This window comes from Trachemys scripta, chromosome 2, assembly GCF_013100865.1.
Source record: "Trachemys scripta elegans isolate TJP31775 chromosome 2, CAS_Tse_1.0, whole genome shotgun sequence".
In the NCBI taxonomy this organism is placed as follows: Eukaryota; Metazoa; Chordata; order Testudines; family Emydidae; genus Trachemys; species Trachemys scripta.
Window position 1 is genome coordinate 239509256 of NC_048299.1, and position 17479 is coordinate 239526734.

General features: G+C 37.4%; 1 protein-coding gene across 5 annotated transcripts in view; it reads right to left on the reverse strand.

Annotated features, from left to right (window-relative positions):
* RUNX1T1 (RUNX1 partner transcriptional co-repressor 1) overlaps window positions 1-17479 on the reverse strand; it is a 141973-nt gene that overhangs the window by 109019 nt on the left and 15475 nt on the right. For 2 of the 5 annotated variants that reach the window (XM_034763252.1, XM_034763253.1), the window contains exon 2: window positions 10722-10894. The exons of the other annotated variants lie outside the window; for them this stretch is intronic. In XM_034763252.1, coding sequence (XP_034619143.1) covers window positions 10722-10809 — 88 coding nt within the window. In that variant the 5' untranslated portion in view covers window positions 10810-10894. The remainder of the gene's footprint in view (window positions 1-10721; window positions 10895-17479) is intronic. 5 annotated transcript variants of the gene reach the window in all.

Genomic DNA, 17479 nt, shown 5'->3' on the forward strand with positions numbered 1-17479 from the left:
GATTCCACAAAATACCAAGATTGTATTTCATATATAAAGAAAAAGAATATATTCCTTCCACCTAACCAATACAGTGTGCATGATAATATCTAGTGCTTCTGCATTGGGATCATATTTTGGGACCTCAATATAAGCTTTCAAGCTATTCACTGCTTTCTGATTTGAAGCTCAAAATGGTTTGACTTTGGTGGTGAAACTCCTCCTCCTGCAGTGTATTAACCCTTATTTTGACTTCTAATCAATGTCTTTTAAATGTATAAGGTTTTCATGATAAAGAAAATGTGAGAGAATATTGGTATATGAAAAGAGTGCATCTAACCACTGGCTAGAAATTCAATTCTTACTTTTTTCTTTGTAACATAGCTCAGTATTTGTGACACTAACTAAACATATTTTATTCATTTGACAAGGACTGTAACATTATATTAAAAACTTTTGTTTCAAAGTCACCACCTCCCCATTTTGACTGATGGCGAGTTAGTTTTGTTAAAACGCAAGGGTGATAGCATATGCTCCAATGAACTTTCCCTCCTCTCAGCACCAGAGACAAAAACCTGCAGCTCTGCTCTGCACTGGCAGCCATCTGGACAGCTTTCTCTCAATGCCTGCCCCACATCACACTGCAGGCAAAATTTCAGGGCTCTAGAGCTCTGTGGAGCTATTCATGACATACCAATTTCACATTTTCTGCTTGTTTGCTTGCAACAGTAAATGCTAATGAGGACTATGAATGACATTTTTAAAGACAATAAAAAGGTCTCCAAATCCCTTGCATATGGAGACACTGTTTTCTAAACTTCACCTTCTGTTAGGGAGCTATTACACTCTAAAGGAAAAAAATAACCTAAGGAGAACAATGAGATGATCAAAGCATAATGGAGTCCCTAAGAATTCCAAAGAAAACAATGTTTGTAAGCTAGGTTAATGAAAGACAGATTTTATGCCAATGTACAGCAATAACACTTCAGTGCAGTAACCATCCCTTTCGATAGCTCTGCTACTTCTTATCACAAGGGCTCATTAATTATTGTCTCTTTGCAGGAAAAAACAACAACTTTCAGATATCCTGCAAAACCTCAAAAGCCAGACATCTGGATTTTTTTAATTGCTAATCTGTAGATGACTCTGAGAGTAAACTGTTATCATTAATTGGGTTGAAATGCTATGCTTTCATAGAGATTAATGTAATGACTAAGCATGGTCAAGATAAATATCTGGTTCTAATGTTTTCTTTCACAGATCTGCCTTTTACAGTGTTGTTATTAATACACATTAAAAAGTTTTCTTACTTTGTGTAATATGTTTTACATTTAATTGAAGACTGTCTCCTTATCATTAACAAGGATCAAAACACTTTCAAGAAAATCCACCAGGTGGAGCAAATACACAGCAATACAAAACTCAAAATTATTTATGATCATATTGCCACTTCCAAGAAGAAAACATTTTTATGAAAATCCCCACCACCACCTCTCACCCCTCCTTTGTAGATATATTGATCAATTTGCACTAATTTGCTGCATTAACAAACACGTGCAAGCTCTTGTCAGATGGCTTTAGTACAAAACTATTGTGTTACAATGTAGTTGTAGCTGTGCTGGTCCCAGGATAATAGACAAGGTGGATGAGGTAATATCTTTTATTGGACCAACTTCTGTTGGTGAGAGACAAGCTTTCAAATCACACAGACCTCTTCTTCAGCTCTGTGTAAGCTCAAAAGCTTGTCTCTCTCACCAACAGAAGTTGGACCAATAAGGTATTACCTCACCCACCTTGTCTCTTCTATTGTGTTACAGATCAATTTCAGCAAGAATTTGCAAACCACCATATACACCCCAGGCACAACATAAGCACACACACACACAGCCTATTTTCACTGCAGAACCCAAGTGTTATACGACTGTATACAAAAGATACTACATTAGAATAGTGTTAAGACTGTAACAAATTGATCAATATAAAAAAATTCAAACAAAGTTACCCCATGGCCTCAAAACTATTCCACTGTGCATAGATTGTGGCAGGTCTTAGACTAGTCAGACTAGCATGTCATGTTACATACCAGATGTATGGTAGTGCCTGGAAAAGGTTTCATAGAGTGTGTCAGTGTTCATCAAGCATTGCCTTTTCTCTGTGTGTCATATCAATTGGATCATCTAGAATTGGGGCTCCCAAACTTTTTCATATGGTGGACCAAGTCTTAGCAGAGGAGTTGTCATGATCCACCTTTCCCATTTATAATCAGTGTTCTACTGGTAACTACCATAATTTCTTACATGCAAAAGGAATATAAGCAAAGTGATGTATTGTTAGCTTCTTCTAAATGCAGTTTAGCAGCTGGAAGCAAGCAGGGTAACCAGTAACTGTGACCAACCAGACCACCAATGATGCATGGACCACAATTTGGAGAGCTCTGATCTGGGCAATGCTTATTGTCAGTGACTCATAGGAAAGCATGGTTTTTAGTGGGACAAGTTTCCTTTTACTTTTCTTGTATCTTCACTTCTGTTTTCTATTTTCCCTCTCTCTGGTCCAAAGACTATTTAAGTATGTGAAGCAGTCATTGGGGGAGAGAAAGAGAGAATGGAAATAATTCTGTAATCCAGTGAGTAGGGCTCCCACCTGGGAGGTGGGGGACCCAAATCCAATCCCCTTGGACCAATCAATCTTTCATTATTTATCCACAGTGGAACAGCTTCAACATGTCAGAATATCCCACATCTCAGTGGTTAGAGAACACTCCTCAGAGGTAGGAGACACCGTTCAAATCCTTTCTCCCCCTCTCTGGCGGAGGAATCAAACCTGGGTCTCCCACATCCCAGGCAAGTGTTCTAACTGCTGGGCTAAAAGTTATAAGGTGGGTGGCTCTACCTTTGGCTGGATTTGGAATGGGACCCAGTCCGGCAGATGCCCTCTGAGCACACCTGCTGGATTGGGCCACCTACGCAAGTGAGGTGGCAAATTAGGTCCCCTGGTTTGTGAGTCACTCCAGGACTTAGATGGCAGATAGGAGTCTAGACACTTAGAAGTGGGCAGTAGACACATGCCCAGAGGCAGATACATAGGCACCTAGGGAACTTTTACTCTGAAAAATTTAGGCTCAAGTGAGTTTAGGGGCCTACAGAATTTAGCAGGAGTTTTGTGATCCCAGTGGAGCCAAAACTACAATGTAGGTGCCTAAAACAGGGACTTAGGTGCCCAAGTCTGGGGTTTCAGTGCCTAAATACTTTTATGGATCCCATCCTTTTCCTCTCTTTGACAGGCACTTCTAGGATTGGAAGGTGGCAGCAGTTTCAGGGTCTAATGTTATATGTGCTATCAGCAAAGGTAAATTTGCATTAAACACCAGAAGTAATACGACATCTAACACTGGGCTAACATACCAACTTAACTTCTACAGACATGCACAATGGAGAGAGTTAGCACAGAATTTGGCCCCTTGTGTATAGTGCTATTAATGATATCTGATGGGACAGTACAACACGCTCTCTCATGGGGATGAAAATGGGTTGATGTAAAGGACTGGGGTTTCTGCGTATGTTGCAGCCTAAGATGACTCCTATCTTAGTCTTTTGTGTCAGCTTCCTTAATTTTTGTTTCTTTGATATGGGGTAGAAAAGACAGTGGTTTAAATATTACATCTAGATAAAATCAGATGACTGATGTGCTCTACATGGGGCTATATTGTGGCCATTGAGAAACAGAAGCAAGATCTAAACCTAGAGGTGATTATTAAGTGGAGTCTCATACAGAGAGCAATTTACACCAATTAATACCATGAGGTCATCTGAACTGACTGTCAGTAAGTGTCCGAGTACAATTCAAGATGCTTGTTTTAACATATAAAGCCCTAAATGGTTTGGGACTTGCTATCTACCTTTCTCTATGTAATACTGCAACAGCTAAGATCAGCAGAGGCACTCAAGCAGGAGTCCCTGGATTTAAAATATAGAAAGTTGTTTTAAGGACATTCTCTCTGAGATGGTCTTTGAATATGGGCAGTGACTAAGGCCTACTTTTTCCTCCCCAATCTTTCAGGTGTAGTGGGGAAGGGGTTATGATTATTTTCATTATGCCTTTGGCGCAGGAATTTTATTGTATTACTTCATATGCTGGTGTGCATTTATTTGTTGTAACGAGATGAGCAGATCATTGTGCTATTGTACTGTGAACTTTAAACTAGATAGGTGTTTGTTTAGGTTTTATAAATAGATAGGAATAAAATTTGCATATCCATATAAATGCACATACTTTCACATACACTACAGAAACATCATAGTTACCACAGAGTACAACAGCTCAATTTTTAATCCTGTAGATGCATACAACCCAATTCTTATTTACACATAGGCTCCTTTACAACACCCTGACAGTGTAAAGAGGCCTTCAACTGGCTGTAAGTGTAACTCACATCAACTGTAAAGCCCCTTACACTGCCATAGCAATGTAAGTGGACCTTACTGTAAATAAGAATTATGGACTTGATTCTCAAAGTGAGGGATTATGTACATATTTAAGAGCTTTTTAGAACATGATTATCGATCTGATATACTGTAACGGCTCTTTTGTTACAGTCTCTCCTGAAAATCCTTCTTAGATGGAGGATTAGTGACACAATAGATCATAATGACTCTTTTGGTCCTATTATACGATCATTTACTTGCAGCTGTGTATGCGCACTGAAGGCTACCTTCTCCTCTCGATGAATCACGTAAATCCCCTTCATGCTAATGGCAGTTTATGCATGTGCATCAAGAGCACAGTATGCCTTTAAATTTGCATGAAGAAGTCCTAATGAAATACTTGGAAAAAATAAATTACTGCACAGGCAATTTCCACCCCACTCACCAAAATATCCAAATGTCACTAGCCCACGAAAGAGCTGAATCCTGCAGTCCCCATGAAGGAAAACTCACTTTGATGGAAGGTGTACAAAGAGTAGACTAAAAATCCTAGAAAATGTCAGTGTAATAAAATGAAGGCATGGTGAAGTTACGGGAATGGAGAAAAGACATCTGAAACCACAAAGATTTCTTTGGACTTGGTTCTGCTCACACCCATATAAATCCATGGAAATCACTCACGTTAAACCAAAGCAAATCAGAGCAGATTCATGCCCTCTGTATTTCTTTCCACTTCTGTCTTAAACAGTAGTTTATATATCTATTTATATTTACATTTTAAGCCCGCTCGACTACAAGGAATATGCTATATGTATTGCTCTGGCAAGTTTTCATAACCATGGGCCAACACCTTACTCATGCAAATAATCCTATTAAAGGGCTAGACCCTGACATCCTTATTCACATTGAATAGGGCCTTAGGCCCTGATCTGGCAAACGCTTAAGTTTAAGCATGTACCTAGATATTTGCAGGATCAGGACTTATTCCAAGGGTAGCTATACTAAAATCAATGGGACAACTCATAGGGTAAAGCTACTACTAAATACGGATAAGGACAGTAGGAACTAGTCCAAAGTTATTGTATTGTATTGTAAATGGAACACTAAGTTAGAACTCCTAGAAAAATCATGAATTTTAAGAATGGAAGTGCTGACAGCCTCTCTCCATTGCTCTGACATGCACCATTAAATATCCTGCTTTATTTTATTTCTTACATGGAATAAAACTAATGCAGCAAAGTACTTTGGAGATGAAAAGTTCAATGTGCTAACTAGTCTTATTGAAGTAGTAAGATGGCTAGTGCAAAGATTTTTAACACTTTCAATGTTTTGTTTATTTATTTTATGGCACAAGCCCCATTCAAATTATTATGCTGCTCTTCCAAGGATTTCAGTTCAAAAACATATTTTTTAAAGAACTTAAGAAAAGAAAAGAAAAATCTAGGCCAAAAGGAAAATACTGAAAACCCAGAAGTGAATGAGTTAACATTTTGTTGTTATTGTTGTAGTCAGCATTACACCAATGCCAGAATTTTAAGGGAAAGACTGAAAAGAGCCAATTTTTTTTTAATCTTTTTTTTTTTTTAAATCAGGCCTATATGTCAGAGTGTTGTCCAGGCTGGGAGAACAGCACCGGCAGGAACCTCAAATTCCTGACCAAACCCTCTTCCACACAATGCCTCCTGAATGAAAGGAACCCAGGCCTGGCAGAGATAGCCTGCTGTCAGGAACCAGCCCTGACGTTTGTGGACAGACAGGGCTGGCCTTGCAGGATGTCAGAGCAACAAACTGCTATTCGAGATACTGGATTTTCACACACTCTCAGCCTGGATGTTTTGCTCTTCAGGTAATTAAACAAGGAAGCAGGGCTGATGTGTACGAGTCTGACCCCGGTGCTGTGGCTCCATGGTTCTGCATATCAACTTCCGCAAGAACAGCCTGGAGCATCAACAGAATCTTCTACTCTCTCTCTTTCTTGCCCCCACCCTGCAATGCCAAGCTCTAAAACAAGTTCTCTCTGGTAATGTGTGCTGCTGTCTTCTTTTTTTCTAATTAAGGAAGACTAAATTACTTGTACAGTCCCACCAGCCTTGCTGTCTCCTTAAAAAAAAAAGGAAAGAAATGGTTACATTCTGATTGATATCCCCATGCCTTTTATACATAATTGTAACAACAGCAGTAGGTGGATGATATGCTAAATTATGTGCCCAAAGGGGGAGGGAAGGAACCCTATAGGTATATACTTTTATTGGCTCATCATCCTAAATAAAATTACTTTTGAAAAGTGAGTGTTTTATGATTTCCCAACCATTGTTCAGTATTTTAAAAATGAAGTTATTGTAATTTAATCATCATTACTGGGGATGTTTTAGTTTGAGAACATGTGATATATCATATAGAGCTGTAAACTAGAAAAATGGCTCCATTTTTTCACTCTTTCCTCTCCAAAGAATTTAAAATCTGGAGTTATTAGCTAATAATTTCTAAATTGCTTGCTGTAGTCAACACAGAGATTCCTTTGTGACTGAACTCATTTCTATGATTTTAAAATAATGTTTACACAAAATGATTTTAAAAGATGCATAACATATTCCTGCTTCTTTTGAAAATCCATAGACTAGAATATTGGCTGAAAAACAGAGACCAAAAGAGAGGAATACAAAAACATGCCTGCTTGTCTGTGTTGAACACAAAGAACATTAAATGAAAACAACTGGCATGCTGCCAAATTCCTATAGAGGCAAAGAGATTCAAATAAATTGATTTCACGCATCACACTGACCTGGGATCAGTGAGCAGTGGTACAATACACTCAGAGCTCCATGTGGGGCAAGCCCATTAATGTTATCAGAGCCCTAGTATATTACCAGGAGAGAAAGAAAAACAAAACAAAACAAAACCTCTCTGCAAACTCAGAAAATCTTTTTGAAAAAATAACTTGAAATCACTTTGTTTCAATTATTAATAAAGATATAAATTTGTGAAAGCAAACAGTCTGTACCTTTGAGATTACTGAAAATATATTTCTTTCAAATTAGAATTTCTATGAAAAGCCATATTTATATTACACACACTCACATATACAGTAAATGCACTCAAACATACATGCTGAACTTATGCTATATATTTTTTATATACACACATTCTCTACACTTTCTCCTTTTGACCATCGTTGCCCTCAAAATTAAATTCTTCTCTTTGAGTTTCCTCTTTTCCCTTCCTCCCTCCAATGTTTTATAAAGATTATAGGCTATTTTCTTTGTACTTCAAAAGCTGGATTCCTGCCCAGTACTTTCTTATTGGCTCAGAAAGTAAGCTGAACAGAATGGTCACCACTTACAACTGTTCTATCAACTTTACCTATAGAAAAAATGTATTTTTGGAAGTCATGAGAAGTGATTTTCCTGTACACACACACACAAACACACACTCAAAAATGACCCATTAGCAATCTGACTTTCTTATGATGAGTGAAATAACCCATGTGGGCTCTTGTCATCCACCTTTTTTTTCATTAAGATCTCCTACACTGCAATCAAGAATAATGCCAACAAGCCACAGGTGTGCACCACATGAACAGATGAAAATCTGATTGTAAGGGGTGTGATGATGGTTCTCTATCTATAATACATTCATCCCAAGGTACTCTTATACATCTGTTATATGTTAAAGGCTTTTTATTTAAATTGTAGCCTTAGAGAGATTTATGCAGGCCAGCAACTACTACTTTAAAGGGCAAAATAAATAAATACATACATAAATAAAAGACAGTGAAGTAGCAAAACCAAGGGTGAGGATGCATGCTTATCACAAATGAAAGGAGTTTAGTGTAATAAGAAGAATATAAAAGGAATGGAAGCCATTTAGGAGGTTAACTTGACTCCACCATCTTTTTATTTTGCCTTTATTAGATATTGGTACCAAGTAATAAGTGAAATATTTTGCTTTATAATGTTGACATTATTACCAAGGTTATTGCAGACAGACCAGCAGGGATTGGTCCCTGACCCATCTCTATTTTTCATGAGCAACCAGATGAAATCTATACCCTTCAACATCCATTTGAAAAGGCAATGTCTTCCAACCTTAATGGGGATTAAATACATTTGTGAAACTGGGATGAAGGTGGCTAGATACATTGCAATTATGGGGCAAAGTTATCTAGAGCAAAATGATATAAGGTCATTATTAGATTTCAGAAGACATATGATTCCATTCTCGGCCAACTTCTTAACTTGTTCAGCAACATTTAAACCCAGAACTTACTGGAAGTTTAAGATCACTGGCCAAAATTTTCAAATTAAGGTGCTTACAGTTAGGCACATACATGTGTATTTAGGCACCTTGCTAAGTGCCTGACTTTCAGCAGTTGATGAGCATCCCAGCTCTTACAGAGATCTAACAATGCTAACAATCACCAATCAATGTTTCTCTTATCTAAGTAGCTACAGAGCAGCTTATCCACGAAAGACTTTAGTATTCACACATTAAGATCTTGTCTATATTAGAAAGTTGTATAGTTAAAGCAGTACAACACCCCTAGAGTAGATGCAGTTATATCCAGTTGTATATGTATAGAGGTACTGTATACCAGTTTAGCTATTACTGTATGGAAAGGGGAATAAGCTACACTGGTGTAAAATGACTTTATATTGACATAAATGCATACACACTAGGAGTTGTACCGGCGGCTTGACTTGACCCGTAGCTAAAGAGGTTAATTTCACATCCTCCCCATCCAATCAGACCAGTTCATTGGCATAAAGCAAGATCATTCAGGCTTTATGAGGATGAAGTAAATTTCAGCCACACCACTATGCAGCAACAACAAGAATGAAGAACATTAGAAGACATGCATTCTGCCTTGCAGTGCATTTCCATTTCTCCTACATGTGCTGTATTAGCAATAAACCACAATAAACTATCCATTAGACTGCTACTGTGGTATACTTCAGGCATGAAACGCCTTCATTTTACATATAATTTGTTTTTAAAAATCCTCTATAAAAACAATATTGGAGGAAGATATATGCAAAGTACCGTTCCACTATGAAAAACAGTCCATAACAGAAAGATAAGAGAGCAAATAGTGGGGAAAACCTTTTCACTACTAATTTAGCAATAAAAACATATAATATATATGGGAGGAGAAACCCTGGTAGAGGGGAATTAATTCTTCCTCCAAAGCCAGCTATGGGGATCAGGAGCACAGAGAAGCGGCTTGCTTGCTTAGGACTGACCTAAGAATTAGAATTTAGTTTAGAATCCCAATTCTGTTTTTTAAATTATTTTAAAGGGTGCATTTATCCCAGTGTACAAAGCCCACACCAACTCTCCACACTACGTAGGGGTTTAAAGTGGTGATGAAGGCCTTCTGTTGCTCCTCTGAACGGGGATGAATTTCACAAAGGATTACAGCTGTGGTAATGGGGTAGAAGAGAGCTGAGATGCAAAGTGACATAATAGGATTTAGCTGCATTTAAAGTGTCTAAGACTTGAAACCAATGAGAGTTGACTGTAGGATTTGGGCCTATGCTTGTTGTATACTATACTTTTTACACCATCTGCTTGAACAAAGAAAGGCTCCCATTCTGAAAGGCTTACCTGTTTACCCAGAATTATTTAAAATCCATTTAATAAATATTCTGTTATTCTGCTCTCTAGACAACTGTTTCAGAAAACACCATTTCTTACTTACAATAAACACTGGAATTGTGGTATAGCTTTCACACTTTAACTCCAAGTTTTGTTTTACACATATCAGATTTTTTAAGTACACCAAGGAGCACTCCATGATAGAAACAGAAAAATATCCAGACTTGATATCTTCTTATTCAAATCAATCATGGATTCCCTCTGTAATGTATTTGCCTAATATCCTGTCTACACCATAAATACATCCATGTCCGCAAACCTGGTTACAGTTGCCACATGCCCTGTTTTCAAACATTGTTCCAGTTTGTAATGCTGATGGGACCTTAACCATGTTTCACAACCTGGCTAAAGCCATGTTTGTAACCAGATTAGGGGATACCCATATTGTATAATTGTTTTCCAGATGTGGCTGAATTTGTAGAATGGACAGGGCATTAGGAAAGTGCAATGCTGACTTATTTTTCCATTTGTCCTGGATTCTTCTCCAATGATATTAAAACAAAATCACGAATATGAAACATGAAATTTGATGAAGGCTTTTTGGAGGCTGATATGGGGCTGCGAGGGGAAATTTCTTTTTTTAATTACAGTTTACAAGGCAAGGTACGGTAATTAAAAATAGGTATGTAAATTATAAAAATCAAATATTTATCTTTTCCTTACCTTGACAAAATTCAAAGTTCCCTTTTTTCCGGCAGTCACCTATCACTAAACTCAGTGCTCTCCAAGTGTTTCTTTTGACAGATATCATTCTCCACCAATCGCTCTGCTAATTTCCTCTCTCCTTTTCTGACTGGGACAGATATTATGTTCACCAGCCCAGAGATCAATCTTTTCTATTGACAACAACAAATGAAAAAAAAAGAAGCACATATCACAGCCAGTTTGAAGCACCACGCCCCTTTATTTGCATAACAGCAGGACTTTTTTTTTAAAAGGAACAGAGATAAATGCTGTCATTCTAAAGCAATCATTACCCACATTTTCTCAGAAAAATAAATGTTATTAATTATTTGTAGAAAAGCTGTTTTATAAGATAACACTTTACAACAGTCCATGCTATAGATAGTAATCAAACAAAGGATGAATGCAGTCTACATGTCAGCATCTCATCCCTAACTCATTTCTCAAAAAGGTGTTTCTAATATGTTTCATATAAAATAATAATATATACTTTACCTGGTCCAACAGACACACTACAGAATCACCTCTTAAACTAATGTGCTATGTGTTATGACCTTTACATTACACACAACACTGTTGTCTCTTCTTATGAGTAAACAAATTCCAAATAATGAGAGATCAAAAGTCATGCTCCTCCCACCTCTGAAAAACCACCCCAACTGCCTCAAAACTAGGCTACTAAAATACTTCATTGTTAATATTCATCTATATTATAACAGGAAGATCTAGCATTGGTATAGTTAAGATTGTCAGCTTTTCCAAGACAGTGCTATGTTTTATAGGCCTTTCTAATTATGGTAGGACAGAAAGATTTTCAGAGTTAGGCACACACGATTACATGCATGCTTCAATCTGCATCTATGGATCAGGTATCTGAGGACATAAATTAGGCATGCATACAGGTCTGGGCACAACTACATGCAGGTAATTTAAAATCTGACCCAGCATTTCTTCTGGCCTGGATCTTATTGCACAAAATTTGTACATGGGCCCATTTTCAAATGATCAATTCATTTTTACATCAGAAACCATAACCACTTATATATATATATTTAAATTCCTTACATTTTAAAGTTAAGATTTACAGAATGAAAAAGTTTACTATTTAAAGTACTTTCTTGAGTTTACACTCAATTTTGGTCTCAGTCCTGCAGCCAAACGTCTATTGATTTCAATGAAAATTACAATGAATGTCAGGACAGAAGTAGTGGACCCAAATTTTGTCAACTGTTAAGCTTTAGATGTATCATTTTGACATTGGCATTTTGAAAATGACTACTGAAGTATGGCTAGGGTATTCAGCTTGCATGCAGGAATTACTTCTATAAAAAGATGTTTATTGCTATTTACCAAATTCTGCGTTTGTTACCATATTTACCTAAGAAGCAATAAAAGTTCCCTTTTTATCTGTCCTCTAACATTAATTGTATGCTTTTTTCAATTGATCCTTGACATAAAACAACTTACATTTCAATGAGTGTATACAATATTATTGTGAGGTGTTTTTAAATGAACACTTAGGGCCTGATTCTGACACTCTTGCTCAGGGGTTCTCAAACTGGAGGTCAGGACCCGTCAGGGGGTCATGAGGTCATTATGTGGGGGGTCACGAAGTTATTACGAGCCAAACCCCACCCCAAACCCCGCTTGCCTCCGGCATTTATAATATGTGTTAAATATATTAAAAAGTGTTTTTAATTTATTAGGGGGGTCACACTCAGAGGCTTGCTATGTGAAAGGGGTCACCAGTAAAAAAGTTTGAGACCCACTGCTCTTGCTCATACTGAGGAGTATTTTACTGAGCAAGAGGTCCTATTGATTTCACTGAGATTGTTCAAGAAATAAGGTTCTACTCAGCATAAGGATAGCAAAATCTGGCCTGTAGTAAGGGAAACATAAAAACTTACTCTGAATAACATTATTGCCTAACAGAACTCCAGGATAACAGCTTGAAGTGTTATCTTTAATCCAAGTTATAGTGCTAGTGTCTAGGTATTTCAGTAAATAGAGTATGGGGAACACACTTTACAGAGAGACATTTGTAATTACCTAAGCCAGTGGTTCCCAAACTTGTTCCACCACTTGTGCAGGGAAAGCCTGTGGTGGGCCGGGCCGGTTTGTCTACCTGCGTCTGCAGATTCGGCCAATCGTGGCTCCCAGTGGCCACAGTTCGCTGCTCCAGGCCACTGGAAGCTGCTGGAAGCGGCGCAGGCCAAGGGACGTACTGGACGCTGCTTCCAGCAGCTTCCATTGGCCTGAAGCAGCGAACCACGGCCACTGGAAGCCGCGACTGGCCGAACCTGCAGATGCGGCAGGTAAACAAACCAGCCCGGCCCACCACAGGCTTTCCCTGCACAAGCAGCGGAACAAGTTTGGGAACCACTGACCTAGGCACACTACAACTGTTTAGGAAGGTGTTTCTGCATCCATTACCTAAATTTGGACTTATGGCAGACTTGAAGCATTAATCTCATATTTAACAATATTACAATTAAATCTTTTAACAGGATGTATCCATCTTTTGTTAATCTACTAATCTTGCCACAATAAACAGGTTCAAATATGTTCATTTAGGCAACATATAACATTTTATTTGAATCTACTGAATAGTGTATTCCTTTTCATGAAGGAGGGGGGGAAAAAGGTTTTTTTAAAAACTCTTGCTGCACAAGACAATGTATTTTGAGTATCTTCCTTTTAAAAATCATATCCTCTCATCCTATCTTTTTAAAATATGTCTTATCTTCCTATTAGTTCTCTGTTCCATCCCCTTGTGCACCCTTTGTATGTGTTACACTTTCCAAAGTGATAATAGTATTCTGATAAATCTATGGGTATGGTAATATATGTTGTCACTTTTTACCTCCTGATTTATAAATTCTTGTTATTAGAATGCACATGCAAAGTGTTCTGAAAGCTAAATTCCACTCAAAGCAGAATGCTTCAAACAATTTGTAGTCCTACAAGACTGTTATTAAAAAAGCTCAACATGTTGTATTACCATGGAAATTGTGGAAAACATACATTCCCAAACAAATATTACTTTTTCTCAATGGTATGAAGTAATGAAAACCACATGTGTAAATCTGCGATCCGTGCAGTAGTTCAAGCTGCAGCTAATACAAAATACAGAGAGTGAACTCTGCCATATAAAGGATTCTTGTTACAGAAATATAATGTGAAAACCAGATGCAGACAGAAAACCTTAATCACAGATGGGAATGTAATCACTGGCATACAGAATACTTTTTTGATCAATGTTAACCATATGCGAAATGTATTTATTTTCTAAGGAATGCAATAACTTGAGAGAGCCTTCTATTTGAATTCGGTTAACCTCATATTCACAATGCTTTTATCTTACTCCCTTCTCCCCTCAATATATAAGCTGAGCCAAAGTTTTAAGAGGAAGAGTCATTGGCCCTGGCAAATCATTCTTGTATCAGTTTATCTTTCAAAAATTTAATAGGATATAAAGACTACACATATCAGAATCAACCTCAAAAGAAATCAAATGCAGTTACCCATTACTGTATTTCTCAGTTATTGCCAGAAATCCCTTCATCACCTAAGCACACTTCTCTAGAGTATTATATCACCATTTGGTTAAATTTTTCCTTTAGCATAATTTGTAGTTCTTCAGCAATGCAGCAATAAAACCTTTTTTTAAAATCAACTTGGTTTTCAAATCAAAGCTGAACTCCCTATTCTGATGAATCTCCTTCCCTCTTTATGAAAAGTAAATGGTTGCAAAAAAAGGTGTTGTGACATCAAATTAAAACATAAGTTTCTGCTTGAAGCACGTGGCTTTTATTCTAACTATAGGAAAGCATGATATAATGGTGAGGTGCTGAGCACCCCCAACTCTTACTGACCTCAGTGGAGTCAGTGGGAGCTAAAAGACACTCAGCATTTAGCACGATCTGCCTATATACTACTGAAGTTGTTAATTTACATCGTGTCCACTATGTGGCCCAAGACTCAGATGATATCCTATCCTATAACTGCTGGATGAGGGTAAAGTTGCCAACCTGTTTTTTATTGCTAGTGAACTAAAAAAGCAATTTCTGTTCAACTATCAAACAAGATGCAAATACTACAATTTTGTGCACTTTTTATTCAAAAATATGTAAATATATTTTAAATTAGGTTCACCCCTCAGGCTTCTAAAATGTTGCCAGTACAACCTAGTATTACAAAGGTTTAGCACCCGCAAGCTGTATCATGGAATGTCAATCCTCTATATAGTTTGTCATCTGGTGCAGGTTAGTTTCATTTTTCTAGATAGTAATTACAATTGGTTATTAAACTGGATTGCAAACTAAAGACCAATGTAAGAATGGATTGCAAGTTTTAAAATATTTTAGAAACGGCTTCAAGAAAATAAAAAAGAAGAAAAAGGTCAATGAGTTCTATCACCTTTGGCTTAGTGCTAACTCCCATTAGCCTTAGTCTAGGTTAGACATGTACATCAAGGGGAGGACAGACACCGAAGGTATTCTGCCACAGGACTCACAGTTCCTATCATGGTTTAACCTAAGGTGCCCCACAAAACATTTCTATTCAAGTTCTTCAAAGACATTTCATGTAATGTTCTTATCCCCTATGTGAAGCTTAAAATAAGCTGTTTTCTATGCTCATATGTAACTGGCTTTTTTTTATTAGAATACTTTTTACTCTGTTGGTTTTATGTATTCTTCAGGTAAAAGGGGCACTTAAAAAAAAAATCTTGCCTATTTTGACATTTTGTTTTGGAGGAAATGCTAGTCAAAACCCTTTTCCCCCGACAATGTGCAGCATTCTACTTCCAAAGCAAAAGTGATGTGTATTTTAACATGGTATACTTGACTTACTTCAGAACAATTATGCTTAAATTATTAACAGTCCCTCTCAGACTTTGACCAGATATATATTTTATTTTGCACAATTTATACAGTAAAGGATGCAGGATATATTTAAATAGGAAAATACAGCCTCCCAGCTGTAAAACAGTTCCATGTAATAAAACACAGAGCGAACCATGAAAGCTCTTGTTTTGTGTAATTTGTGTGTGTGTGTGTCTGTCTGTGTGTCTGTGTCTTTTTTCCTTATCTAATTTCATCTGCGAGAGACTGTCCCTAGAGAACAAGAGAAGAGAGAACCAATTATATCCAGAGGCTGGTTTCTCCAAAATGAAGGCATCTGTTCCATGCCAATGACTTCCACATGGAAGAAAAACAGAACTTTGAAGGCATCTGTGTTCCTGGTTGACAGTCACAGATCTTAGGGTTTACTGTAATTGCCCAGCTGCAAACATGATTTGGTTGCTGCTGTTGTTGTCAGCTGATCTCATCACACACAAAAAAGAAGAAAGCTTAAGTCTTCTTTAAAAAAATAAAATAAAAATCAGTTTCTCTATAGTATCCTGACACTTCTTTCCCTTTTGATGAAGGTGCCTTTAATGGTGCACTTGATTTTCTTGGTAGAAATTAGTTGTAATGAGTGTCTTAATAAAGACGGGAAATTATTTTATTGTGCAAGTTTTCTGCCTAGAGATATTACTTTTAGGTAAAATTATTAGCATAAGGTGTTCATTACTTACTAGCAATTCAGTGTGGTATTTTATAGGCATTATTCAGAAACTAACATGGTTCACCAACTGCTTAATCCTGAATCTGACCTTTTTCAGATAAACAGTCCCATTGGAAACAATGGGACTGCTTGTGACGGGTTGGATCACAGAAACCCCCTTGGGAGCTGCCACCCGATGTGCAAAGACTGCCCCTGCTCCTGTTTTCCCTGCCAGCTCAGGACTCCAGCACCCTGTCTTGCTGAGCCAGACACTCCCGNTTATTATCAAGTTTTTATAAAACCATATAGACTGCACAACGTCACACTGCTCTCCTGAATAAGGGCCCTGGGATTGCACACGGAATTCATATGGCAGAAATAACTAATGTGATTTTCATAATTCAAATCACATCACTTTCAATGAAAGTTGACACTTTATAAGAGAAAAAATATATAATGCAATGTATTGGTGGTTCAGAACCATGCTATACTGCAATGGGCCTTTATGGATATGACATTATGACACCTTCTGACATCTTCAGTCATATACTTGAACTCATATACACAAAACTCCTGCTACGCTTCACTGTTAAAAACTGAAGAAATAGCTAACAAAAGCTTTATCAAGGGCAACTAGCTTCAGGCAGACACGTCCATTTTGAAATGTCAAGACCCTTACCAATTCTCCAAAGGCAGACAGCTCAGCACTGAAGCCCACTTTAGGATCTAAGGACACTAATAGTGCAGTTGCAATGAAAATAGTCAAAACTTGATTATCATAAGTATAAAATATATTTATATACTGTAACCTACACTTATCATATAATTAAGGATTATGGCTCCAGGAAATGTTTAAAGCACCAGGGAAGAAATGTTCCTTCCTTTCCTTCAACATGTTCTTACAGTCCTGGAACAAAAAATTCCACCTGTCCTGTATGATGGAAGCGCCTTGCTTTGTCTTTCTTCCTTACTTTCATCAGGATCTGTTATTCAATGGAATCCACTCTCCAGGACAGATGGAATTTTAAGGCCTGATCTTGATCCTTTGAACTCAATAGCAAAACCTCCCATGGACATCCTTGGGAGCGGGATTGGGCCCTTAGGTCTCAAAGATTGTAATAGATATTAATTGATTCTCTCTAAAAGCTGTTGTAGTTGTGTTTACTGCAGCTGTACAAACACTATTC